The sequence below is a fragment of the Anopheles nili genome, chromosome 2 (genome assembly GCF_943737925.1).
Source record: "Anopheles nili chromosome 2, idAnoNiliSN_F5_01, whole genome shotgun sequence".
Classification (NCBI taxonomy): domain Eukaryota; kingdom Metazoa; phylum Arthropoda; class Insecta; order Diptera; family Culicidae; genus Anopheles; species Anopheles nili.
The window spans coordinates 53,848,768-53,876,109 of NC_071291.1; the positions used below are offsets into that span (position 1 = coordinate 53,848,768).

A 27,342-nucleotide genomic window follows, 5' to 3' on the forward strand; every position below is an offset into this window, starting at 1 on the left:
AGCTTTAATAATATCCATAATGCTCACCACATCCTAGGAAGCTGTTCGAGGTATTATTCTGCTATGCTAAAAGATCTTTTAAGTAAAACATTTTTAAAAAACAAATTTCCCCACTGTACCGTTTCCTCCGTTACCGACTGTACCATTTGGTGTCACAGACGATTGACGGTTTTTCTACGCCCTGCTCCCCGGCCGCTTATCAACCAGCGTGGCGCATGCGCGACAGACCGTCAACGATCGCAAACTCGTGCCAGTGTCGACGTGAATTTCGTGCGCATCACATCGCGTTCCGCATCTCGACGCCGCAGCCAGTACGTCCGAAAGGTGATACACCCCACCCAGACCAGGATGGGGCTGCAGTACTACGTCCGGGAGACGATCTCGTGCGTCGTTGCGTACGCGTTGTGTTTGTTCTACAGCGTGCGCGTGTTGTTCGGAATTTTGGTGCTGTTCGTCACCAAACCACACAAGAAACCGTGGGCCCAAAAGGAACGGTCTGCTCCACCGGCATGCCTGCAAAATCACGGATGCGGTGAAGATAAGTACCAGAATGCGAATGTGAGTGCGAATGAGTAGCGCATCATCTTCAAGACGCTTCATTTTCTAACCTTTTCCAAACCTGGTTCCAGGGCATACGGATACACTACGTCGAGAGTGGTGATCGGTCGAAGCCACTGATGGTGTTTGTGCACGGGTTTCCCGAGTTCTGGTTCTCCTGGCGCCACCAGATGAAGGAGTTCTCCAAGGACTACTGGTACGGAATGGTCTGGGACGTCGGAGATATCGCTCCTGATCCGAAGAAAGGTCTGTGATGCTTTAATGATGCGAATGTTTGCAGGGTTGTGGCGATGGACATGCGTGGTTACGGTGACACGGAGAAACCTCAGTACCGGTACGCGTACCGCATCGACAACATGACGGATGACATCCGATGTCTGGTGCGAGCGTTGGGTAAGTTTCATTGAAGTTACCACGTCAGTCGCTAACATGTGCTAAGTGGCCATCGGCACCTGGGTTCCAAAGTTCAGCATGCCGTTGGTGAGATATGCGCGTGCACAAAAGACAAAACGAAGCGCGATAAGAAAGTCTATCCCCCGATAGGAAGCAGCCCTCGGTGATGATTTTGTTCACCGAAATCGCACCGTTGCGAAGGGTTTCACTTTTTTTGGGAAACGTAACGACGGTTCCGATCGGTGACAAATGGTTGCTGAATGTCCATTTGAATGGTTGAATTGGACGCGCGCGCGCGCTCGTCGATCAGTCGAGAGCGTTTGTTTGCGTGCCATTTAGGGCCCCACGGATGGGGTGTGGGCCCGAAAATTATGCAATTGTCAATAGATGATGATCAAATGCCGGCATTTTTGCTCAGCTTGAGCGCGGCTTGAATAATTCGGGCCATGAGCGTGGGTAGAAAGGTGTGATTGTTTAAAGGTGTGTTATTTACCTACAATATAGCGCTGATAGATCGTGAGTTTGGAGACATTTCTTCATCACTTCTTGATCAGTGTCAAGCGGTATTTGGTAACTGATTGTTTTACTACTATTAAAAAACCCAAAAACGTGATGCCGTAGGGCGCATTTAACATTGACCTCGATTGTTTCCCCATCAAATGCCCGTACGGGGCATCAAATCGTTTAACCTTCACCTTCGATTTCGGAAGGCTGCCATATGTGGGGAATTTATGTCGAAGATCGAACTGCCATGCATGATAACGGTGATGGATGGAAGCGAACGTTTCGTGATTCAGCGTCGATTGAGCACTTGTGCATGTGTGTTTTATCGACATCCCAACCGAAAAACCCAGCCGCCAAAGGCGCACCCTCCCGAGGTCATAGCATTAAAATCCCAACTTTGACCACCAAACTTGCGCGCTTAAAGATTTTAATAGATAGCGGCGTAATCTTGCCGGTTTGAACCGGTGACGGTGACATGCGTATGGGTTGGAGTTTCATGAGCAAATGGGTCATAAAATGGGTTTTAACAGCTACTTCATTCTGCTATCGATTAGACTATTAAAACGACAAGGATTTTTTTGTCTTTGGTGTGATCCAAGATTTATATAGACATCAAAGAAAAACCGTCCACTAACTAACTAAGTTATTCAATTAAAAATTCTCTTGCAGTTGATGAGAAAATTTGTGCTCAAGCACTTAAAAATCGATTTTATTGACATACTAGTACTGACAAATGTTAGCATATATTTTATTTTATTTAATTTATCGTCCAGGTCGCCAAAAGTTCACTCTTGTTGCACACGACTGGGGTGCAGTGGTTGGATGGCATTTCATTACCAAACACATGGATATGATTGACCAGTACATCATGATGGATGCTCCCTCGCAAAAGATAGCGCGAAAGCTCTTCTCCTCCAGCAAAACTCAATTCAAGATGTCCTGGTAAGTTTGAACCTTAGTTTTACCATGACGTTAGAAACTCAACCCACTTTTAATTTATTTTTTAACGATGTAGGTACATTTTCTTCTACCAAATGCCCTGGCTCCCAGAGTTGTTCCTGCGGCTCATGGACTTCCACATCTTCAAGGTGGTCTTCCGCGATCACGGCGGACCGGAGGTTGTCGAGGCGTACAAATACGTCTTCTCGAAGCCAAACGGACTCACGTACCCGGTCAACTACTATCGGGAAAACTTCCGGTTCTTCGCGAACGTGCTGAGACCTCCCAAACCAAAAACGTTCGCACGCGGCCTGTACCTGATCGGGGAGCACGATCTGTACATCTCGAAAGAAACGGGACCGCTCATGCAGCAGGAGTTCCAGAACCTGGAGTACAAGGTTGTGCCCGAGGCGGACCACTTCCTGCAGCAGCACAAACCCGAGCTGGTCAATCGTTACATGCGAGAGTTCCTCGCCAAAAGCTAGTAAGGAAAGGTGGGCAAAAGCTCATTGAACCAAGCAATGAAGCTGCTGGGAAGCGTTGCAATGAGCGGTTTTTTTAATGGTTTATGTATAAGAAAATAAAATGATTAAACGAAAGTACCGTTGTAATTCCTTTTTTATTATTATTTCAAACTTTTCAAACACACGTCCTTCATCTCCAATGTGGCTCTTCTTGCGCTTGTGCGCCGGTAAAAATCGTTACCGCCGGCAATGCTGCCGGCGACTAGCCAGGATGCTTATGAACACCATTTCCCCGCAGTGCGAAAAGTGATCAAAGCGCGGTGCGTGGGAAGAGTGGCAAAAGTTCGCTCATTTGCCGAAATCCTAGAGGCAAGCAGAAAAAAAAAACCAACCCAACATCCTGCATTTCCGACACGCATTCGCCAAAAAGGACATGCACGAAGCGGCCGACTGGGTGGTGTAAACGAACGCCACGACTTCGTCCTTCGCATTGACGTCATCAGCCGAAGCTGACGTCATAAGAACAAAATCCATCCCATGCTCCATCGCCGTCCACCCGCAAGCTCACAGCGCCCTGCTTCCCCATTGACGCAAATAGCTTCTTCCTTCCGGGCCCTACTACGAAAGCATCCAATTGAATGGATCATCCGCATCCAGGCTAGCCAGAGGGAGAGAAAAAAGCGCGACAAGAGAGAGAGAGAGAGAGAAAATGATAGATAGAGAGAGATAAAGCAAAAAAGAGAGCGCAAAGGAAAGAGTAAGAAAGAGAGAGAAGAAGGGCAAAAGCTCACCGGTTTTTACTACGGTTCATTCATTCGGTGCCACCTGAGCATGCATACACACACCTGCACCCATTCAGCACCCAACACACGTACAGGATCAACAAACACATCCTGCGCCCTGGTTGGGGTCTCTCGTTACTGCCACGCTGGAAGGACGAACCGAAGAAGGGATGAGACGCTGCAGTTATGCTAACGCCAACCGGACACTTCATCACCCGCACCGCATTCAAGGAGTCATAATTTTGGTCGGGTTTGCATCGAGAATGATTGCGTATCAAGGACATCAATGTACGGGTGTTAATTTCCCCCCACAAAATCGACTTTTATGCCCAAGAGACCGTAATACGCAATACCGAGAAAAGAACAGAGCGTTCTCAGAATATCAGAAATTATTAGGAATAATATTCAAACGAAATAGAAATCGTAGTAGCCACCTGGAATTATAGTATTGAAGTGTATCGGGTATCGCTCGCCATAGCAACCCGGGGGCGAACACGGTACACGCGCCGTATACTGCGATCGGTTGTAATTTCCTCGTCCTGGTTGGAAGCCTGAAACGTCACCGGTGGTTTTTTTCGTGTGCGGCGAGTTCCAAGGGACCCTCACCCAGCTGGAGGACCGCAACGGGGCATGTTTTTGTTTCACTGCCATCCGCGCATTAAACATCCAACCCACCCACCCGAGGCCGGATCGATAGCGCCACCCCAAAAATGGCGTGCCATTGCGCATGTCCTGCCCGGCAAACCCGCCCGAAGCCCGAAGCTCGGTTCGTTTTCACTACGCAATAGTTGCACGCGCCACCAGCAGGACATTTATGGTGGCAAAGCGGGTCGTGGTGTTTTTTTTTTTGTTCTTCCCTACCTTTTGCTTTTGTTTGTGTTGTTGCTCGTCGTTCCCCATCGCAACAGGGCACTCGGGGCTGTGCTGATGCTGCAACGGTTGCAGCGCATCCAGTCGAACGACGAGTCCGGTAGCGAGCGAACGCGTTTTTCGCGGGTTTTTTCCAGCCTTCAGGCGACGGTCAAAGTGGTGCCCTTGTCCTCCCTCCACCTCCCCACCGTGGCAGTGTCCTTTCGCAAGCAGGATTGTGTAAGTGGGCGTTTTGATTCCGGTTTAGTTCCCGGGTAACATCGCACGGGTTGTGTGAAAATCGCCTACCAAGGCGCGCCTTCGTGCAAAGATGCCCCAGTTTCCGGATGTACCGTGAAGTGGATTTCCCAGTGCGATTATCCTCGTGTGCGTGTGCTCGTCCACGTTCATCCAACACCCGTTGCGGTGTAGGCGGCAGGTGTTCCCTGGTGTTCGGTGTCCGGAAGTCAGCAATCCGTTGGCCACGCGGTTAGGAAATGGAGACCACGGCACGCGTCCATCAGTCGGCGAAATCGCGACACCGTAGTTCGCGAGCTCGCCGCAGTGCAACGCCCCAACCACTCGAGCAGCTGGAGCAATCGGAAGTACGCGGTACTGATGAGCCCGGACAAGCCACGGAACAGGAGCTAGCGGTAGCTGGTGGACCTAAATCTCGGCCAACAGCGGCTGTTCGGACCGTGGTACGTCGTCCTGACACTCCGGAGCACAGCGGTGGAAGCTCGACAACGAACGCGAGCAGCAGCGCCACAGGGACGTCCGTGCCCACACACCATTACCATTACAGCGCCAGTGGGGACAGTGGTCCAGGGCGGCCATCGCAAACTCCTGGCAGTGGTTCGCCTGCCATGGCCACAACGGAACTAGATGGGCCAGCTCTTTGTGCCGAAGGTGGCACTGAAGTGGTCACGGTGGATCTAGAGAGTGGACTGGCAAGTCTCAGCACGGTTGTGGGTCCCGTACAGGACGATAAACTACAGAAGGGTATCCTCGGCTATATGGACCGGCAGCTGAAGGTACAGTCCCTGTCGGACCCACAGAAAAGCCCTGCCCAGCGAAGTACACGCAGCCGAAGCAGCCTCGAGAAGAGTCCGCGCCGGAAGCGGAGCAAATCGGAATCTCGTCGCCGCCGGGAGCGGAAGATCCTGGCCGCGGGTGAGATGGAAGTGCGACAGGCAAACGAGACGCTGATGCGGTATCTAAAGCAGTGTTCGGACTTCAACGATGCGTCCCTATCCGGGGATTTGGAGATTCCGGAACACTTGGAGGACCGCCGGGTGCACCGGAAAACGAAGTCCCAGCGAGAGCGCAAGCTTCACCAGCTTCAACCGGACCGGCCGGGTGGCCGGGGACATGGTTAGTAGCGGGGTGGGACCACCCACCCACTCACTGGTTCACCCCAAAATGGCCGTTCTGTTTGATTTGTCACCGTTTTAGCTCCAGCGCGGGTTTGTGAGCTAAAATTAGACGCGACTCTCTTGGTGCTGTATTTACTACCGAGTTGGGTGGTGGGGTATATAAGAAATGGAAGGGGAAAAAATACCAAACCGGCCAGCGAAAGGTCGTCCCCTTGGGGGTGGATTCGATTTTCCACGCCCGTGGGTGTTGGTAGAACCGATTTCGGGCTTCAGACTAGACGGTGTGGGCAACGAAAGCACAAAACATGCGAAACCCTGTGCGCGTGGGTTGCGTTGGTGTACGAATTCTTCCCCGGTTTTCGTTGGGAGTGCTATTTATATACCTTCAGCAAATTCCGGTGCTAGAAATGGAGCCTGTTACCTGTTAACCTCGGTGAAGCGATCGTAGTAGGCCGGTTTGGATTTGCTACCGTTGTGCATTCGAACTGGGGAGGGTGCGAACTTTTTGGTGCTTTGTTGGCTTTGTTTTTGGATCTTTCTTTCAGGAACGCAAAGTCACGTTTTCCACCATTGTTTGTGCGACGCGTAATAGCCAATCTAAGCTCCTTAGCAAACGGAACAAAACTCCTTACCAATAAAAAAAAGTACCTTGTAAAGATGATTAAATAACATGCCGTCGGTGTAACAAATGACGACGTTTAATGGGGTGTTTTTTTTTTCATTTCAAATAGATACACAATTCACCCCCGTGTATGGTGAATTGATTTTATTCGCTTTCGTTACAAACGGGCAGGTATTATTACAACTTGCACTTTTCCAATCGTAGACAATAAAATGACAACTCGCTACAAAACTGCCGAGGCTTCGTGAAGCACTAGAGCGCGGAGCTATTCAGCGTCGCATCGTAGTGCACCATGACGATCCTGACCGGCAAAACCAAGTAGGCTGTGGGGCCCATTGTGCGAAGGACGCAGGATAACCCTGCTGGGTTAGCCCCAAATCGATAGCGAAATGATAATCTGCTTCGTTTTGCTTCTTGTTGCCGCCAGAACACGAACGCGCTCGACATGACATGCGTTCTTGCCTTTTGCGTCATTCTTCAGCAGGTCCTTTTTCCACCGCCCACCCTTTCCACCCCACATCCAGCTATCCAGCAATCTACGCCCCCACCCCGTGAGAACCGTGCGGACCGGCGTTTGTGTGCGTACCCCGTACGTCGTCGTGTTGGTATCGCGTTCGGGTCGGGATCCTTTCACACCACCAAGCTCGCAACCGCACCCGTTGGTCCTTTTTGCCGGCTGTATGCCACGCGCGGCCATCCTTGGAGCTCGCCACTGGCGCAATGACGTCACACTCCACCCTGTTGAGGGTGGGTTTTATCAATATTATTGTGTCGCCGTTCTTCGCAGTTCGGCTCGCCTTGCGGTGTGGGGGTGGATGGTGATGGGTGGGGGGCGGGATTGGAGGGTGGTTTCGTTCTATCTCGCCAAAACCATACCCGCAGCTGTCTCCGGCAGCACTCTCCGCTCCGAAGCACTGGGACTCCCTCGAAATGGGACCATGGTGTCCAAATTTAGCTCCCGTCAGTGATTGGTATTGGGTTTTACGGAGTCTTTGGGATGCCTGTTTTCGCTCTTACCCCTATCTCGCTTTTATGTTTAATCCCTTTCGTGGCGCCCGCTGGAAAAAGGAACGATTGGAGATAGTGGCTAACGTGTGGGGGGAAACACAGCAAGACAGCGTCAAGGTGATAGCAGAGAGAGACAGAGATGGAGAGAGTGTTAGAGAGCTCCTCCAAGCAGGACCCGCCAATCCTTTGAAGTGGGGGTTTCTTCTATTGCTAGGTGTGTGTGTTTTTTTTTCATACTTGCTTCGAAAAGAGTACGTGACGCTCTTGTCAAGATTATGGCTATTTTTGGCAACCCATTTGGTTGATTCTGCCGTGACGCCCCATTAATTTGGCATTTTATTGGCTTTAACATTTGATCTTTTACCTCCGGTGCCATCGCAAGCTGGTTGGCGTTAGAATGTTGTATCGATTTTCACGCCCTTTTTTTCGGGAACCTTGCCGTCTGGGTGGGCGGTTTACGGTTGGTTTCAAATTAAGACATTACAACTGCTGTCTCATAGGTTAGTGGTTGGTTCTCTAAGCCATATACCATATATGGTATATGGCTCTAAGCCTATATGGTTAATTAGATAACCGTTACAAACCATGTAGCATTAAAGGTCCCTTCGACAAAAGGTAGAATACATTCTCGATTATTTCTTGGGTCGTGACTTTTGACCTCTCTGCTTGCCGAAAAGTAAATCCGTGTCTTTGTTGACGCAACCTCAATTTACATTAACTTTTCCCATGAGTTATCGTACCTGTCTCGCGGCATGATATAACAAGCGTCTTATCTAACTCATCCCACTGCCCTCGAGGCGTGATAGCAACCGCGAATAATGATAACTGTCCCCTGAACTTTACCCCCGAGGGTGACCTTTTCCGTACATTTCATACGAAAAGCGAAGGCAACCGTTGACATTTCCGTCCCCGATCGGGGGTGGTCGGCCGTCCCCACGAGCGTGGAGAGAAAAACAAACGGCAAACCGAAGGAAAAATAACGATCTGACCTATTCCTCGCACGGTGCCGCCCGTTTGGAAAACAGGGATGGGCCATAATGATATGAGCTTTGGTGCACACGTTCCTTTCCGGTCTCTTGCCCAAGGCGCAAGGCACATGAGAGTAAACCACTGGGAGGTAATTAATTCCGCGTGAAGATGTGTGTTTGGTGCCCAGGCGCTTCCCGCGAAGCCAAGGGCGTTCGGGTGATTGGCGCGGGAAAATGGGATTACCGCGGAAAGCTCGTGGTGGCGCAATTGCGCTGAGTAAATGTTTGCGTTATGTGTGAATGTGTGGGCGTTTCGGTGTTGCTTTCATGCGAAGGTTACATGCCCTTTTAAAAGGATTAACTTCCACGAGCTTGTTTCTCATCTCGCCATTAGAAATGGGGCGAGGGCTCACTGGGAAAACAGTCATTGGGAGGACCGTTGTCTGGTAGCAGACAAATCACACCTTAAGCGAGAGTTTACCTTCTGCTGATCCTTTTAGGCGGTGGTACGAGATAAATAAGCGCTACACTCATGTTTGCGTTTCACCATTTACACGCCAAGAGCTTCTGTTTGAGTGGTTTTTTGCTTGTCTCATCGTTACAGCTGACGATCTATTAGGATACCATGGAGAGATCTACAACCCTTTCACACCGGTCGTGTCACCGACGACGGAAGCCGCCGCGACACGGATCGATAAGATGTACATACAGACTGCTAGCGGCTACCGGCCAGTAGACAACTCATACTCATACCACAAATCACGGGCACTGATCGGTGGAGATCCGGAAGGCAATAGGTATAAGGCGTTATGGGAGAAAGTCATCGCTTTCCAACAGCATTTCAAAGCAATCCTTCCTCTATCGTTGCAGTCATACAATAAGTACCTCGGTGCATCTTTCGTGTGCGGTACAGCGAGTGTGGCATCTATTGTCGACCATTTGCCACGGACTCCTTGGAGGGTTGGCTTTCGCCCATCTTCTTCTGATCTGTACGACCAAACCGTACGACTGGGTGGACGCCTCGATTCGCCATTACTCAGCGTTCGCTGAGGTGTACGCCAACACGTTCTACTGCCTGGCCATCGTTTGTATGGTTTCAATATTCGATCGGTGAGTGTGCCACGTGGCCGCAGTGCACTAACCCGCGACGAACTAATCCGATTCGACGTTTCCGCAGCATGGACATCGCGTACGGGGGTGACTCGAATATTTCCTTCCGCTCGATCTTCATCATCATGATTTACGTGATGACAATCATTTTGAGTTTATCGGCTGGATCGATGGATGAACGGTTATACCTTACACCAACGCTAAATGTTACCGTCTGGGAAGAGGAACTGGTACGTTGTGTTGCGGTGCGGTTGTGAACCAGCCACATTTATATTCTTAATTATTCTTACCAGGAAACGAACAAGGTGTTGAGCATCTGGAATGCGCTATCGATAGCACGGAGTGTCGGTGCTATCTTCGGGTGGTTGGTGGTCGGCTTCCTTCCCAATCAGAATAACCTGTACGATCAACTTCTCGAGATGGAAAAGTATCAACTGCAGTGAGGATCTTACAGGCAATGAGAACGAACGTATTATAATCGAAATGTACATACTACGCCTGTAGTGCGATATACAGCTAGTGATACAAACAGTACTATAGAGTATTATTGAACAATAATCGCGCTTACGTCGCTGTGAAGCAGGATCGTTTACTTTTGTTTATCAATCAATGGAAGCAGAAGGCGTCTAGTTATCACTACGCAACGTGTAGAGCAAACCCAGGGCAGGGGATTCAGAGTTACAAACTGAGTGTGCAGTACGCAGAGGTTGTGGTATCTTTATGGACTAAACACTAAGTATGGGAAGGATGGCAAGGACGCACGTGCGATATCGACAATTATGACAACTGGAAAGGACTGATAATAACTGTATTGTAATCAAATGATAGCAATTATGAGAGTGCATGAATCACGTCGTAGAAGAATTTATGTGCACACGCATAGAATGTTTCAAGGCGATGAGGAGTGGCATGGTTGATGATATTAGGATATCGAAACAATTAATTAATCTGTAAGCATAGCGTTACCATTCAAGGTACTCATACTCATAAAGAAAAGTATAAAACATAATATAGTGTAAATACATTAATGCATTGTGTTTTATAGCTCTTGTATCACATTCGTTGTACCCGATGATGTATCCGTTGCACTTGACTTACCATTGGACCAGACTTACCGTTGATACATCACAGATATGGACAGCTAAACCTGTCCAAATTTATTTGCGCCCTTTTTATTCTTTAATGTTCTCTTCAGATACTAAATATCTATTTCTCTTTAGCGTAAAAATTAGTGGACTAAAACTTCTTTTTGATTTTAAACGACTTCGAAAAGAAGCTTCACCCAGAGATTTGAATTTGACGTTTAAAATGTCAAAATGGCGAAAGCGTGTTTGTTGTTTGTTATGATCGCACGTTGTTTTGCTTTGCATCGCTTCGCACAAACGTGCACAATACGTATTTCTGAACATTAATTCTTGATTCTAAATTAGAATTGTGTTTAATCTTCTAGTGATTTATTAGTCGATTGAATGCTTGAAAATGCAGTTGCTTGGTAAGGATGCATTAGTGTAATTTGCAAATATAATTCAACCGGCTTCTGGCCATTTATTGCAGATCAGTAGGTACTTTTGGGTTTATGAAGTTGTTTGTTGTACTACAATTTTGTCCATTAATCATTGTAGCGTGAACGTCATCAGAAACTATTGGTTTTTACAAAACAACAATATTTCGTAAAACGAAGAAAAGTAAAGCGAAACATGGATGAGATCTCTACAATTGGGTTTCAAATTATATCCCTCGCGAAGGTAAAACCAGAAGGAATTAATAATGACGATCTGTCGGAGTCTCTGCAAGCAGCATCGCCTGAGCAGCGTGTACAAGCGCTCAATAAGCTTCTGCAAGAGGGTGTGCTAGAGATACTCAAGAAAGGTACGACGCTAATTTACCGCTTGAAAGACCCCGGTAAAAAATCGTCCGCTCCAAAGGATATTGACAATGAGGAGAGAGTAATCTATAACATCGTGGAAGAAGGTGGCAATAAAGGCATTTGGATTCGAGATATCCGAGTGAAATCCAACCTAGTCATGACGCAACTAACGAAGGTGTTGAAGCAGTTGGAAAACAAGAAGCTTATTAAAGCAGTTAAATCGGTTAACGTATGTAAGAATTATCAGTTATCACACCATGATTAGGTAGTTGTACTTTCACTTTTCTTTTTTCAGGCTAGCAAAAAGAAAGTGTACATGCTGTACAACCTAGAGCCGGACCGATCGATAACGGGAGGAGCGTGGTATCAGGATCAAGACTTTGAGGCCGAATTCGTTGATGTGCTCAACCAGCAGTGCTTACGATTTCTACGTTTGAAGCGAGATTCAGCCAGATCCAGCGGTGAAGGCCCATTGGCAGTCCAGAAACTGTCCGAATGTTCGGTGGCAGACGTACATAAGTTCATTTCTGATCTGGGTATCAGCAAAATTAGCCTGGACGAGGACGATTTGGAAACCATTCTCAAGACCGTTGTATACGATGGAAAGGCGGAGCGGATCGCCCAGATCGACGGAAGATTTCTGTACCGGGCGATAGAGACGCCTATTGCACCCCCAGGATTAGTGCAGATGCCGTGTGGCATTTGTCCGGTGATTAAAAATTGCGCCGATTGTGGAGAAATTACACCAAAGCTGTGTACTTACATCAGTGAATGGTTAGATTGAGGATAGCGATAAAAAAGACATGCGCTTCTTGTGTATAAGCGTTTCTATTGTATGCGAAATAACTCTGGCATTAAAAATTACAACATCAAATATGATTCTTGGCAATTCAAATCGACATCCTACGGCTCTTTCGGTGTGTGGCTCTTGAGAAATTCTTTATCATTAGGAAAGTTTCACAACCAAAATTACATAAGGAAAAGCATAAACTCGTAACAAATAACTTAAGGAAAAGCACCTTCTAGGCCTGTAGGTTGTAGCTTGGAAAACCGTTCTGTGCGTTCTTTTTCCTTCAACTGACCATATTTATAGGTTTAATAATGACGACGAAGGTTGTAATCCTTCATCACAGACAATGTTTTGTTACTGATAACAAAATATTTTAAACTCCATTCTTCTTGAAATTGTCGATACTCGTCATCAACTATTCGTTTCTTGCTCTCGGTTATAGACTCGGTTGCTCTCGGTTACTGTCGTGTATTGGAAGCTTTCGCAAAGTAATTGATATGTATGTCATGTTCGTCGATCGCAAAATTTATCAAGAAAAATCAAACACGTATCGCCCCAGATATCGGATCCGTCGAAAAGGTTCACACTTTGAAATTTATTGTTTAGCCAGTTAAACACCAGATCGGTTCCGGAAGATACAAGGAAGCTGAAGAGTCGCAGACTCGAACTCGTTACACCAACGGCTCGAGTCGAAAGAATCCCCGAATCTGACAGGATTCCCATAGATCGGGATGTGAATAGTATGACCCACCAATAGTTGTGATAACGCGTAAACTATGTAGCTATTACTTTTATGCTAATAGAGCGTATATGTTTCTATGTACTACCTCAAGCAAGTGAGTGATGATATCGACTTAAGTTGAAAACTTTGCTGATTTGAAATCCCCTTTTTATGCATTGTACAATGTACGAAACAAGAGATCAGAAAGAGTTCCCAGAAAAACTTTTTTGTTGTTAGCAAAATCATGGTTAAATATCAAAATTAAACCGAAAGCTTTGCGAGCCGCACGGGAAGGCCTCGCGGGCTGTAGTTTGGAGACCCCTGTTCTAGGCAATCAACCTATCTTTTTTTAAATTATTTATCACAATCTGTCTAAGTACCTTGTTGCAAAACTTTTATTTGATTGTGAGTTTTTAATTTTAAACTAATTTAATCTACGGTTCGTTATCAGTATTTCTGCTGCTCAGTATGCAACTTATGTTTGGTGGTTTCATACTTATTTTTAGAGAATGCATTCACAGTCAGCATGCAATGTTTTAAATGTTATCGAGTATGCTTAAGGAACTGGAATGATGTATGAGAAGCTAAGGCAGAAAGATGGAAACATAGCTTTCGGCAGTTCGCTAAAGCATTCTTAGCCTTAGATTAACTTTTTTAATAGTTAGATACAGTAATTCTTCCATTTCTACACCTCACACGTGGGTCTCCAATGGATGTTTTCACGGCTTGTTATTCAGCTCTTTCAACATTGGGTTTAATCATAGTACTCGACGATGGCGTTGCATATATCTTCTTTCTTTAATGCTTTTTTTTGGCCCTTTTGTTTCCCGTTCTACGCATGGTCCCTCAGAACAAAAACATGTGGTCTTGTCGCAAATACTGTAGATACTGGCACCCACACATTACCGCGCGCTTATCGTTTTCAACTTTAGGACCTAACATCTTGTCATTCGCAGAGCAAAGAAAATTCATGCATGGTTGTGGAATTGCGTTTCGTAGCCGGGACGTTTAGTTTCTTCCTATCCGTGGTACAAATAGGAACTCGGTTGTGTTTGAAACATTAAGCAAGTGAGAGGTATGCTGTTATCAAACATGCCGAATCTGATCATATCGGGAATTTTATGCATCCTTTGCTTAAGCGTTATAACCACGGGACAAAGTGCCGCACGCCGTTACGGTTGTAAGTCATTAAGAGGGTTTTAAATATTGTAACACATGCGCGGGGGAAGAGCGAAATAAAATCTATAGTTCATATCCTTCGCAGCCGCAAGTATACCAGCTCGCCGTCCATTGACCAGACAACTCGTGGTGCAATGTCCGGCTCCATACTTCCCCAACGGAGAAGCAAAACTTCGCAACCGTGGTCGGATGATGCGATTCGATTGTTCGTACGGTTTCAAGATAGTTGGTAATCGGTACTCTAACTGCCAAAACGGCCGGTGGGACACCTCGATACCGGTTTGTGTGAGTAAGTGTGATTAATTTCCCTGAAAAAAAGGATCAGTTAGCATTAATCTCTTTTCCGTTTACGTAAGAATCTGGCTGTAGCACGCTGCCCCTGGCAGAATCCGGATACATTCTGTACGAGCAAAATAAAGCCACAGCGTGGCTGTCCTGTTTCGAAGGGACAGAGCTGGCTGGATCACGATACACTTACTGCAACGGAACGCACTGGGATCGACCATTGGGAGTGTGTCGTAAAACCGGTGAAGCCACTCCGACCACGTGCGATTTTGAGTCGGAATCGCTGTGCTCTTGGACAAACGATGCGTTACACGATTTCGATTGGAAGCGCAGCGACGGAACGTTAAACCCACGTGCCCTCAGGACAGGACCAAAGTACGACCACACGACAATGCAACCAAAAGCGGGCCATTTCGTTATCGTCGATTCGAACGAGCAGCTGACGAACGACACGGCCAGGTTCATTTCGCCCATGTTCGAACCGGAACTCAGCACCGGTGCCTGCTTCAAGTTTTACTACCATATGTACGGTGAGGCGGTGGGCACGCTGAAGGTGTACGTAAAACCCATGGCCAGTGACCTGTACGACCTGAAGCCACTGTTCACGCAGGAGGGCAACCAGAAGAACGTGTGGCACGAGGGTTATTTCGATATCGCGCAGCAAACGGAACGGTTTCAGGTCGTGTTTGAAGCGAGTCTTGGGATGCGATACAAGAGTGATATCGCGATAGACGACGTTAGTTTGCTGCAGGGTGAAAGCTGCAGGCAGGCGGTTGAGGATGGGATGGAAAACCCCGACGAGCCGCCGACGGATGTGGAAAAAATACCGGTGATGATCGAATCCTGCGAGAACCGGTGCGGCAGCAGTATGGCGGCTGTGCTGAATAGCAGCGATACGATCGTGCACTGCGATTGCCACGAGGATTGCGTGATGACGGTGTCCTGTTGTCCGGATTACCGTGAACGGTGCGTGTTTGATGTTTTGGTACCGGATGAAAATGTTACGATCGTGACCACGACCACGACCACCACATCCGTTCCACCGACGACGCCGACGACGACAACGGTCGAGGTTAAACCGACTACGACAACGTCCACGAGTACCACTAGTAGTAGCACCGTTCAGACTCCTTCTACCAGTCCGTCCACGGTGCCATCGACGACTTCGACGGAGGCTAAAACGACTCCTCGAACATCTTCGAGCACACCCGTGACTACCACAAAGCGGTACAATCTACGTCCATCCAGACCGCCGTTGGTTCCAATGACTAACCGACCACGGTTGAGCATAAACTCCACGACTGTGGCAACCACGCCGACGACAAGGTCGACGACTGCAGCATCCACATCCACGGTTATGGTCACGAAGGAAGTTACCAAAGAATCCGACATGGTTACTTGGAATGCGGGGTTGGAAACTTCAACGGTTGAAGTGATTGCGTCGGGTTTTGAGATTGCGCCGGTATTCGCCAGTGAAACAAACCACAACCAACCGAGCTTGATGAAGATTTTCATGTACACGGTGGTGGGATTGACGTTGTTCGTGGTCATCCTGAGTTTATCGTTCTACCACGCGCGAAAGTCACGCTCGGGCGTGTTGGCACGTTTGAAGGAGAAGTCTCAGAAAAGCGGGTTCGAGGATATTCGGTTCCTCGCGGGAGAGGAGGATCTGGATTTTAACATTTCGCATGAACCTACCGAGAGGAAAGGGAACGGCAAAAAGGATGATAAATCGCAGGAAACCAAAACGCAGCAGATTGGTGCCATGGCGGAAGGGAAGCAGTGCAAGAAGAAAGCGAATGCCAAATGTGAAAGCAAACCAATGGAAAACCCCTATGATGATATGAGCGTGGTGCCGCAAGATAAGGGCAGAGACGGGGATTCTAGTGACGATTCTACGGACGAGGAAGGCGATTATGGTGGTGCTGGCGGGAAAAAGACACACTCGAAGGCGAACAAAAAACCATATCAGAAGTATTTAAAGCACCACGATGAGGATATGGAATCGACCTTACTGTGAGCGATAAGGAGTGGTTCTAGGCGGCAGTAGGCAACTGGGAGTTGCAGGAAACTCCGATAAGTCTCTGCTCAGTGCGAATGGAATTCTTGTGCACAACACAGGAAGCATGATGCGCAAATGTGAGATAAATGATGGAATGGGGGAAGTAGAGCGTGAGCTCAGTCTCGACGAGTGTTTTATGAATGCTGGGCTTATGTAGAGATGAAGAAAGTTCGTCGTAAGTTGAGAGTCTAGAATCTCATTCATTTTTGAAGATATTTATTTTAAATTCAACCTATCTAGGTGGTAAGCAAGCGAATATGTTGATGATGTTTCTACGCAATGGACAGATGGAAATACAATAAAAAATCTTTTATGCCGAAATTAACTATTCTAGAAGCTATCTAAACATAATTTAAACAATACTGATTGAAGGAGATTTACATGAAATACGAAAATGCACTTTTGTATTTTCCAACCGTCATTATTTAAATTTCAAAGCAGCCCTGTTTCGTTCCGCACTGATGGAATGTTGACGTTTGCTAGTATGTAGCGAATGTACGGTACACTCTGTAGGGCGAAAGGAAAGTGACACGTCGTTTTGTTTACGTCTTGATTTGAAAAATACCCATCGGATTCGTAAAACTAAAGTTCCTCTCCAAAAATGATAGTAAAGCTGCGAATTTCGAAACACGTTAAAGAGGTAGCTGAAAGTTAAATCAAAATGTGCTGTCGGTGATGCTAATAGGACTTCTGCTTGTTTCTAGCGTATCTGCAACGCGGAATTCAGTGACTCTTCTTTAAAGACCGGAGAACTTTACGGAACCATATGCGATGGAATCCCGACGGTGGTTGGATTTGCCCAATTATTCAAAGAAAGTACATCCCAGGATGGAACTGAACCACCACACGATAACACATTAATCCAGCAGAGTTTGCCAAGTGGACTGGATCTGATCGGATGGGTAAAAGCCGGGCCGTACGAGGATCCGACCGATTTCCTTCTGAAGTCGGCTCCAGATGCATTCGTTACGGACAATCCCGTTTATTTGCACTACACTGGCGAGAATGGCGCGGATGGGCTGCAGACGTACGTATTCGAGCAACGAAAGCTGCAATCCGTGGAATGCAACATAATTGACGACGATTTTCTCTACCGCGAGTACTATATGCTTCGTCTGCGTTGTTCGCTGTCGTTGGTGTGCGAACAGACGGAAAAATCCGTTTGCGAAAATGCGTTTCGACTCCGCAAGCAGGTTGGATCGGGCAGTGTGGCCTTCACCGTACCAGCGGCACCAGACGTAATGCTGAGCGATTACGCCGTTACAGGCATCGACAAGGACGAGAGCGTAGAAATGCTGTACGCAATGGCGAACGCTCCGAAACGCGAGCAGGACGATGGTTTTGGAGGTGGTGGCGGTCACAAAAAAACTCCGAAAAAGCCGCTGGCAACGAACGAAACGCTGACCGCGTATCGCGTGATTGAATTCGGTCTGCTGATTAAAAAATCGAAAGACGAGCTGGATGAGAAACTACGCAGGGAAGCGTGTAACGTGACGATTGATCGGCGCAACGAGGACCAAGCGGTGAAGGTGCCATTTCAAGTCGACTGTCTCAGCATGGTGCACCGAACGAAAAAGTTGGACAAGTGCTTCGACAACATGGTGGAAAGCGTCGACTGTTCGCTGGGTTTGATTGAGGCCGCATTGCTCGAGCAACTACGCCACCAGCAGCGATTGTACGTATCCAAGTGCTTCCACATGCTACCAAGAGAGCTCGGACACTTTGTGACCTGCGTGTACCCGGTGGGAGATGAAGTGAGCGAATTGGATTCGTTCCTGCAACGCCAACGGGAGAGGATGCACAAGCAATTTCTGCTTAAACGAACTCGCCCATGCTTCCGGAAGGGAAACACATACCAATTCCAAGCGAGCAAATTGCTCATCAACCCTCATCAGACTCTCGCCGTGCCACGTAAGCGAAACGCCACCTTGTTTGTCTGTTCGGTATGCCGATTTTTTTTATATATTTACTTTTAATCTTCTTTTAGACCCTAATGGGAGAACGGCCCTGGTAGACGGTGTTTACACGTACCACCACTACATGCAGGACGAATTCGACGACAAAGGCTGGGGATGTGCGTACCGGTCGCTGCAAACGCTCGTCTCGTGGTTCAATCTGCAGGGATACAGCGGAAAGCCGTCAATTCCAACGCACAAGGCCATACAGGAATGCCTGGTACGCGTAGGGGATAAGCCGGCGAATCTGGTCGGTTCTCGCCAGTGGATCGGTTCCACCGAGGTGTCGATTTGCTTGAACGAACTGCTGGGAATTGATTCGCGCATCATGTGCGTCACGCATGGCAGTGAGATGGTGGATTATGGTCCGCAGCTGCTGCATCACTTCCAGCTGGAAGGTACGCCGATCATGATCGGTGGAGGCGTGCTTGCGCACACCATTCTCGGCGTCTCGATGAACGAGGAAATGGGCGACACGAAGTTCCTCATCCTGGATCCGCATTACACGGGTGCAGACGAGTTGGGTCCGGTGCTGGGGAAAGGGTGGTGCGGTTGGAAAGGAGGAGACTTTTGGGACAAAACGGCACGCTACAACCTGTGCATGCCGCAGTGTCCGCGTCGGTGTTAGTAACGGGACTGCACAAGATGCGCTGGTTCCGGTGTGATTTAATTCGGTTTTCAATATTGTTAACGTATTTTTTTTATCAGCCACTTATTTTCCTTTTACATCCTTAACCACTCGATTGACCCATGGAATTAGTTGTTAACTTACGCATAGACATACACGGCTCATTAAATACTGGAATAATAAATGATGATACAAAAAGGTTTGCAAGCACCTTCATATGGTAACGGTTTTGTCGTACTATTTATCTGTTGTACATCTGAAAATCTTCTATTTCGTCGTTCTAAAGGAAGTCGTTCCTAAATTTTGCGATAAAGAATAGTCTTCGGAAACATATTCACACAAATCGCCTGTCGCAGCCGTTGTCATGGAAAACATTTGCTGTACACGTGCTCACATGCGCCTCTAAAACATCGTTCAAATGTGCTTACTGTTATGTGGACTGGTTATGTCATTAGAATGGACGATCGAGCACGTAAAGCTCTTCTAGGCCGTCCACATGGACAGAGGGGTTTGTGATGCAGACCATCTTGATTTAAAGTGATGACGTTAACGCGTACTGGGAAGCACGGTTTAACAACCGACCGCAAACGGTGTATTTTTCTCCATCAGCTGGTCAATATACCTTTAACCGGTTGTAGTGCATGATAGTGGTAAGTACATCTTTCCATGAAGCAGCACATAGTAGGCGATAGCGCGGTGAATCGCGGTAATGCCAAACTCATCACGTACGAGGCAGCGTGTAACAGGGTACGTTTTTTTTTAAATTAAAATCATAAGGCACATGTGAAGCATTTGAGCTGCATTTTCCTGTTTAGCTCACCGGAAATGGGCTCGTGCCCTAGTATCGTCTACTCGCTGGTACGGCGTACAAGCGCGTTTTTTAAGAAAAAATAGCAGCAAAACAAAGTAAAAAAGCAGCATAACAAACGTAAACCAAACGGCGCCGTGCGCCCATGCGCGTGGCGCTGAGTTCGTGCTTGGGTTGGTCTTTCTTCTCGGTCGCTAACGAATTGCGCAATCGCGCACCGGTTGGATGGCATATGCATGTTTCGATGCTTAATTTCAGCGCTCTAACACGGACATCGAAGTATCCTCTAGCAACGGGGCGTTGCCGTTTCCGATCGAATCCGGTAAACCTTACCCTAAGGCTAATCTGCGGCTCACGTTACGTCCGGCGTTACAGGCCAACCAACTCCCGGCTACTAGCGCGCTGAATGTGGTGCATTTTTCCGCCATTGGTGTCATTTAACCCAACCGCACGGACAAAGGAATGCGGGATACCGGGATCCACCGGGACATGGACCAAAGCCAGGTCACGTCCGCACAATCGAAGTCGCGTGCTGGGCGCGAGGTTAAGCGAAAGTATCCAAACACAGCGGCCCCTTTCCGACCATCTCGCGATGTTCGCCACCTTGGACCAATTGGATGGGCATGTCTTGGACCTCGGTGGGCCTTCCGCTGTACCTCGGGAGTTTGCGGTTTGACGATATGGAAAGGCCACTCGGGGTCCGCTCCGGGTGTGTGTGTGTGTGGCTTATCTCGTGTGTCAACTGGTGCGGTTTGAGTTGCGTGAAAATTTGCAGCTTTTGGACGGTGTCTCCTCTATCCCTATCCACTACTGAGGGGGTTGGATTGGGGGAACTGGATGTGATAAGCCCAACCAGGTAGGCACAACGTTATCGGGCACGGTTTGGGATGCCTGCGGGAAGGCAAGGGCAGGGTTATATAAGACGGCCACGGTGCGTCGGACAAAGGTACAGTGCGTGCTGAGAAGCAGTAGTGCGTGGTGGTTCTCTAGGACTAGTACAGGCATCCGTGCAAGAGGTGCTGGTGTTGGCAGTGTGCTGGGAAAGGCTGAAAATCCTGAAAAGTGCAACAGAGCGTGTGTCATACCGTTTTTTGGCGGGAACGAAAGAAGATTACCACGGACACGTTGTGAACAACCGTTTACTAAACCGGAGCGTTTTCATTCCGCAATAATGGTGCCGAGGTTGGCCTCCTGGTTGGTGGTGGCGGTGATAGTGACCCTATGCGCCGTAGGACCGTGTGAGGCTAAGAAGTGCGGTATCATCTGTCGCGTGCGGGATCCGGTCGCTATTGGCAGCAGCACCATGTTGAAGGAGTGCCTGTATGAGGTGTATCCGGTCGAGAGTACCCAGAACGCGGCCGGTGCGGTGATGAACCTACACGCGAACGGTGACCGACGCAACCGGTTGTTCTCGCTGTATGGAGGTCCTAGCTCATGCGAGTACTTCGGTACTATGATCCAGACGGCTAAGGGCCGTGACACGCTTATCGAGACGATCCGGCGCCAGCTGCAAAAGAGCGGATTCAAGGGGCTTGATCTTCAGTGTGATCCTGTCCAGGCGCATGTATCTCAGCAGCTGTACGCTGACTTCATGGAGCAACTGCGTAGTTACCTAGGCAACACGTACGTCATCATGGTGACAATGAGCAGCTGTCAACCGGAACCGGCGCTAGTTAAATCGTTCAATCAGGCGGTCGATTTTGTAACGCTCAACTCCGCTGAAATGGTAGGCACAAATCTGTTGCAGCAAAAGGCGTGATTGCTCTCGGGTTTATCATTCCTTTTTTTTTGTTTCTTACCATTTGAATTTGTTCCTCCAGCCATCAATGTTGACGAATGCACTCATGTTTGGATTGGCGCGCCATCGCGTGCTGCTGACGACTCCCTATCCGGCCTCGATTCGATGCCCGCTAAACAACGACCATTCGCTGAACGAGATGCTCAACCAGGTCGAGCATCATAACCTGTTCGGTGCGGTCGTCCAGCTGGACCGGGACGACGTGAACAACGTGTGCGGTGAGGGTCCGTTCCCACTGTTCCGGAAGGTGTTGGATCGTCTCTGCCCCGACGCCGAGTGCAACTTCAGTGGGTTCGTGCGTGACACTCGCGACTGCGGACAGTACTACTCCTGCGACAATGGATTGTAAGCGCCTCATGGATGCGTCTCTTTTTGTGACAGTAACTTATGTTTTTTTCGTTCTTTCTTGCCTGTTAATAGCAAAACGACACACAGCTGCCTGCCCGGTTACGGTTTCGATTTGTGCAAGAGCACCTGCGAGCCGTTCATGCAGGTACACTGCAACAGCACCACGTGCCTCGTCTCTGGAGGACTCCCGAACGGGCTGGTCCCGATTCCGTACCCGATCCCGTTCCCGATCGCTAACCCCAACTGTCCGCTCATGGGAGGCGGCGGTGGCAACAATGGCGGCAACAACGGTGGCAACAACAACAACACCAACGGAGGAAACCAAACGTCGGATTGCTGCTGCGCAGCGCTAACGAACCTCACCACCATCCTGACCGGTACGGGCCAGTTTTCGAAGCTAATTCAGTTCGTTAAGGACATCAAGCTTGACGACACGGCCGGCCAGATCAGTGACGCGCTCGTTACGATCAAACCCCTGCTGGCTAACATCGTGCAGGCCCTCAACAACCTGCTCGCGTCGATTTTGGGCGGACAGCAGATGATGAACAGCACGATGGGTACCATGACGGATGCGAAAGTCGGCTCGAATCTGCTGGTTGAGCTGGTGAACCTGATCGTAACGATTCTACGGAACGTACTGGGCGGTCTCACAACCGGTGGTGCTGCTGGTGATCCACTTGGTGGACTCACCGGGTTGTTGGGTTCGCTGCTTGGTGGTGGTGGAGGCGGTGGTGGTGCCACGGCTATGACCGGCACAGGAACTCCGACCGGTCCTGCAGCTACGGCTGTTGCTGGTGTACCAACGGGGGCCATGGCTAGTACCGGTACCGGAATGCCAGCTGTCGCGGCTGCCGGTGCTGGCAGTGTTATGGCAAATGCCGTTAACAGTGGTCCTAATTTGCTTAATCTGGCCGGAGCCGGCGCGTTGACAGCCCTGTAGACTCCGCTTGGCGAAGGTTGAGCTGCTAAATGCATGAGTGCTGTTACCATTTTCACTTTCATCGCGTTCTACTTCAAAGCATCTCCACTAATTTGTTCTGTACTCAATGCTCTGCTCTTAAATAAAACCCTAAGATACTACTTCTCTCGTCTATTTTTTTCCTGCTCTACTTTCACAACTTTTACTTTCCTTGATCCTTGGCGGGATGGGTGGTTAATGCGTGTCCAATTTTTTTTTACAGATTCAACGAACGGGATTTTTTTTCTTTTTAAAACACTTCCCACCAACTTGCTATACTTGTTTATCATCCATTCCTAGGTTTGTTGCTGGAGAGATGCGGTACCTGCCCTCCAACATGTCCAGTCGTCTGTCCAGTCGCGTATCCGTTCCCGACCGTCGTTCCCACACTTCCCACTATTCCTCCGACGGTGCCACCGATCACAGTGCCTCCGATTACAGCGTCCCCACCGGTGGCCGTCTGCTGTCCTAGCTGCTCGAATCCTGCGCAACAACCCGATGGAACCGTTTCCGCGTTGCTGCAGCTAATCAGCCAGCTCGTGCTGGGTCTTGTCGGTACGTTGCTCAGCCGATTTTTCACCAATCGTTACGAACTTCCCATTAGTCACGCGTTCATTCGCACGTTGCACGTTTGTCGACCCACCCACACAGGAAATAGAACTAACCCTGTTACCATTCCACCAACCTGTCCCGTGACGAATCCGCCCGTGACGAATCCGCCCGTGACGAACTGCATTCAGGCGCTATTGGGACAGCTGCAGAGTGCTGGTGTTGTTCCGGAGTTGCTGGCCGTCGTTAGCCAAGCACTCGTAGGACTTTTGGGTACGTTCAGAGAACCGCTTTTTTGAACGGGGTGTTGCAGGGCTGTAGCTTACTCTTGTCCTTTACCTTTATGCACCAATCGAAGGAGGTGGATCACTGGTGCCGGTTGGGGTAACTACGACTGCGCCAACGGTAACCGTGCCACCCTTAACGGGTGCCCTGTTGGGTCAGTTGCAAAACACCGGCGTCGTACCACGGCTGCTGGAGGTCGTGAGCCAAGCAGTGCAGGGTCTGCTGGGTAGGTTTTCGACATTTGTTTCGAAGCAGTTGAAAAGCTTAACAATCTCCGGCTTTACTTCGTCTTCAAGGAGGTACTGGAAGTTCGCTTCCACTCAGCCTCACCAATGTGGCCGGTACGGGTGGACTGTTGCAAGGACTTCCCGGCACAAACCTACTGGTAGGTCAGACGGGTGGTGTTGTTCCTGGTCTGCTGCAAGTCGTGAGCCAAGCCGTAGATAGTCTTTTGGGTACGTGTTTTCTTTGGAGAATTTGAGAGGTATGAGGAGTTTAAATAGATTTTTCCTTCTCCAATAACTTTGCCTAATGATACCGATAAGGCGGTGGGAGCAGTGGATTATCGCTTCCTCTAGCTTCTGGTGGTGGTGGCACACTACTGCAGAGCCTGTCACTTGGTACAGCTGGTGGAACTTTGCCCTACCTGTTGCAAGTTGTTAGCCAAGCCGTTCAAGGACTGTTAGGTACGTAATGACTCAAGAAACGAGAATAGAGGGTGGTCTTAACACTAATATAATCTATGTTTTAACTTTCACAAAAAAACGAACAAACAAACGTAATAATTTGCATAGGAGGAGGATCATCATCCCTACCCATCGGTATTGGAGGAATTCAAACCTGTGGAACTCAAACGAGTGCTGGTACGCTGCAGCAAGTCCTGGTCTACTATATCTTGCAGTGTTTGCTCGGTACGTTACACAGAACCGTTACCGGTAGTCTAGATCACGTCTATCCTATACTACGCATGAGCTAATTTTTATGTAAACGTACATCTTTTCGGATCATTTTGAAACTACTTCTCTCACGTAAAAAGGAACTCCGGTCCTAACGTGCCCTGTAACCGTACCCCCGGTAACGTTACCACCCGTAACGCTTCCGCCCATAATAATCGTGCCTACGATTATCATTCCGACGGTGACACTACCCCCTGTGGTCACTTTGCCTCCCATCACGGTCGTGACACTCCCGACGGTTACGGTTCCTACGGGAGTGGCGGGAAACATCTGCGTATCCCTGCAGGCAAACCTTGGCCTTGTGAACCAATTGCTCACAAACTTATCGAGCGTGTTACAGAATTTACTCGGTAAGCATTGCTCACTTCGGGGCCTGATCCCTGTGTCTTATGGCTAATTTGAATTTTTTTCAAAACCTCCGTACAAAGGCGTGCTGCCAATCGGGGCGATACCGTGCGTTACTGTCCCCACGGTTCCTATCGTAACGATACCGACGGTTACGTTGCCCACCATTACGCTTCCTCCAGTAACCCTGCCGACTGTAACGCTTCCGCCAATAACCGTGCCGACTGTAACGCTGCCTGCGATAACGGTGCCAGGCGTTACACTGCCGAGCTTAGGAGGATCTCTGGTATCCGTTTCACTTCAAGCAAACCTGGATTTGTTAGGAGGCTTACTGCCGACGCTTCTCTCACTACTTCCGCTAGTGTTGGGTACGTGTATAAATTGTGTTCGTTGCTAGGAGCTAGAATAAAGGTGTACTTTTTGTTTGTCGTCCTCAATGCAGGACTACTCCCGTCGCTTCTGGGCGCATTGCCTTCGCTGGGCTTACCAACGAACGTAGCGAGCATTGTTGCCGATCTGCAGGCCAATCTGGGAACGCTAACCAGTGTACTACCGGTGGTGCTGGGTCTTGTTCAATCGTTATTACCTGCGCTGGCTGCACTTCCCGGTACGCTTTCCTCGCTACTGCCACAGACGGTTGATGTTATGGTTCAGCTGCAGGCAAACTTGGCTGGTCTCGGTGGCGTGTTACAGCTTGTTACCAGCCTGTTGCAGAGCTTGCTCGGTAGGTTTTCGTTCCGGCATTAGCGGTTTTCCTTTTGTGCCACACTTTATTGTCTAAATTCTGCTGAACGCTTTGATTTGCACAAGCACACTGCAGCTCAACTCCATTTAAGGCTGCATTTTCTATCATTCTCTATAATGTAACGTCAAGTAATGTAAATATTTCATCGCTCCTTTGCTTAAAGGTTCCCTTTCCGGTGTAACGATTCCGCCTGTGACGATACCCACGGTTACCCTGCCAACGGTTACGCTGCCGACGATAACTCTACCGACAGTTACTATCCCTACGGTCACTATTCCAACGGTCACTATTCCAACGGTCACTATTCCAACGGTCACTATTCCAACGGTGACTATTCCTACGGTAACTATCCCAACGGTGACAATTCCTACGGTCACTATCCCAACGGTGACTGTACCAACACTTGTGCCATTATTACGTTAGTCGTTATCTTTTAAATTAAAAACAAAAATAGCTAAGATTACAATATGCAATAAAATTAGATACTAGATCTGCAAAGCGTGACAAATAAAAAGCAAAACTAATTACACTACTGATCTGAGCTGAGCAATAAATATTGAAATGCAAGAGGTTTTGTTTTAAATTGTTTCGATCGATGTTGTGTTATTATAAAATTTGATACAATAAAAAATATAAATCACCTTTCCCGCCGAAGGATGTTCGATGGGGCTCCCTCTCGTAGTCCTTCTCTTGTGCGCTCTTGTGTGCCATGATCATAAATTCAATAACAAATAACCGCAACCGAAAGATAATCTCATTAATTAAGATTTTTTTAATGATACTCCCTAGAAAAGAGTGGAAACAAAATAATTAAATTTTCCAATCGATTGTTTTTCTCCTCTCAATTGGCCCAATTGGCTTCCCGGTACATGCGGTGGGAAAAATAAAAGAGATAAAATAAATAAATGGCGACACAAGGGCTTCACCACACGAAAGCCTCACCAGCTGTCTGAATTACGGTGTCGACACGCTGTGGCGAGATACGAGATGGCCGTAAGCCCGGTCTTAAATATTCATGAAACGCTTTCATTTCATTAAGGAAAAGATAAAATGGATAAATGGTTCCGCCGGTATTGGTTATGGCGGAGCGCAAAGATTGTCCTTTCGATCTAGCGAAGATGGACCGTCGTTAGAAGCGGAAAAGCGGAGCAAAAAAAAATAAAAGCAAAGAAGCAAAATCCCGGACCGAACAAATAAAATAGAGCGGATTCTTTTTCCCGCACCGAATCTACCCGCAGCAAATTGGTGAGATTTATAGGAATTCGGTGCGCATGAACGTGTGCACCCAAGAAACGGTGGATTTCATCGACACTTTACCTCGAGCGGCTTGGGCGCTCGATTCGCTGGAAAAACTGCTGGCGCCAACCGCCAAACGGTTCGTTTAACCTGCTGGCAATAGCGTAGAGCGTAAGAAAAACAAAAAGAAAAAGAACAAAAAAAAACGTCACGAGGGAATGTTTATTAGATTTCTAAATCACACCGAGGCAGCT

At 48.3% G+C, this 27,342-nt stretch overlaps 7 protein-coding genes across 7 annotated transcripts; all 7 read left to right on the forward strand.

Annotated features, from left to right (window-relative positions):
- Window positions 1-269: 269 nt before the first annotated feature.
- On the forward strand, window positions 270-2,879 carry LOC128720644 (epoxide hydrolase 3-like). The gene is made up of 5 exons (XM_053814323.1): window positions 270-558; window positions 630-754; window positions 839-951; window positions 2,229-2,397; window positions 2,471-2,879. Exons 1-5 carry the CDS (start codon window positions 349-351, stop codon window positions 2,877-2,879), a joined length of 1,026 nt encoding a protein of 341 aa, XP_053670298.1. The 5' UTR covers window positions 270-348.
- Window positions 2,880-4,986: 2,107 nt separating this feature from the next.
- Window positions 4,987-10,489, forward strand: LOC128720093 (uncharacterized). The gene is made up of 5 exons (XM_053813739.1): window positions 4,987-5,863; window positions 9,068-9,260; window positions 9,334-9,573; window positions 9,641-9,803; window positions 9,867-10,489. The coding sequence occupies exons 1-5, from the start codon at window positions 4,987-4,989 to the stop codon at window positions 10,014-10,016; spliced, it is 1,623 nt and encodes a 540-aa protein (XP_053669714.1). The 3' UTR covers window positions 10,017-10,489.
- A 773-nt stretch (window positions 10,490-11,262) lies between these two features.
- LOC128731800 (probable DNA-directed RNA polymerase III subunit RPC6) lies at window positions 11,263-12,318 on the forward strand. Its single transcript, XM_053824941.1, has 2 exons — window positions 11,263-11,669; window positions 11,736-12,318. Exons 1-2 carry the CDS (start codon window positions 11,271-11,273, stop codon window positions 12,222-12,224), a joined length of 888 nt encoding a protein of 295 aa, XP_053680916.1. The 5' UTR covers window positions 11,263-11,270; the 3' UTR covers window positions 12,225-12,318.
- Window positions 12,319-14,043: 1,725 nt separating this feature from the next.
- LOC128726068 (uncharacterized) lies at window positions 14,044-16,435 on the forward strand. The gene is made up of 3 exons (XM_053819853.1): window positions 14,044-14,131; window positions 14,216-14,419; window positions 14,487-16,435. The coding sequence occupies exons 1-3, from the start codon at window positions 14,044-14,046 to the stop codon at window positions 16,433-16,435; spliced, it is 2,241 nt and encodes a 746-aa protein (XP_053675828.1).
- A 643-nt stretch (window positions 16,436-17,078) lies between these two features.
- Window positions 17,079-19,277, forward strand: LOC128731946 (ufm1-specific protease 2). The gene is made up of 3 exons (XM_053825103.1): window positions 17,079-17,117; window positions 17,182-18,388; window positions 18,465-19,277. The coding sequence occupies exons 1-3, from the start codon at window positions 17,079-17,081 to the stop codon at window positions 19,058-19,060; spliced, it is 1,842 nt and encodes a 613-aa protein (XP_053681078.1). The 3' UTR covers window positions 19,061-19,277.
- Window positions 19,278-21,039: 1,762 nt separating this feature from the next.
- On the forward strand, window positions 21,040-22,954 carry LOC128726076 (uncharacterized). The gene is made up of 3 exons (XM_053819866.1): window positions 21,040-21,594; window positions 21,689-22,011; window positions 22,087-22,954. Exons 1-3 carry the CDS (start codon window positions 21,040-21,042, stop codon window positions 22,952-22,954), a joined length of 1,746 nt encoding a protein of 581 aa, XP_053675841.1.
- A 205-nt stretch (window positions 22,955-23,159) lies between these two features.
- LOC128726086 (uncharacterized PPE family protein PPE24-like) lies at window positions 23,160-27,237 on the forward strand. The gene is made up of 11 exons (XM_053819878.1): window positions 23,160-23,166; window positions 23,273-23,527; window positions 23,624-23,794; window positions 23,880-24,032; window positions 24,103-24,261; window positions 24,352-24,492; window positions 24,843-25,112; window positions 25,191-25,475; window positions 25,550-25,831; window positions 26,016-26,194; window positions 27,091-27,237. Exons 1-11 carry the CDS (start codon window positions 23,160-23,162, stop codon window positions 27,235-27,237), a joined length of 2,049 nt encoding a protein of 682 aa, XP_053675853.1.
- The last annotated feature ends 105 nt before the right edge of the window (window positions 27,238-27,342 follow it).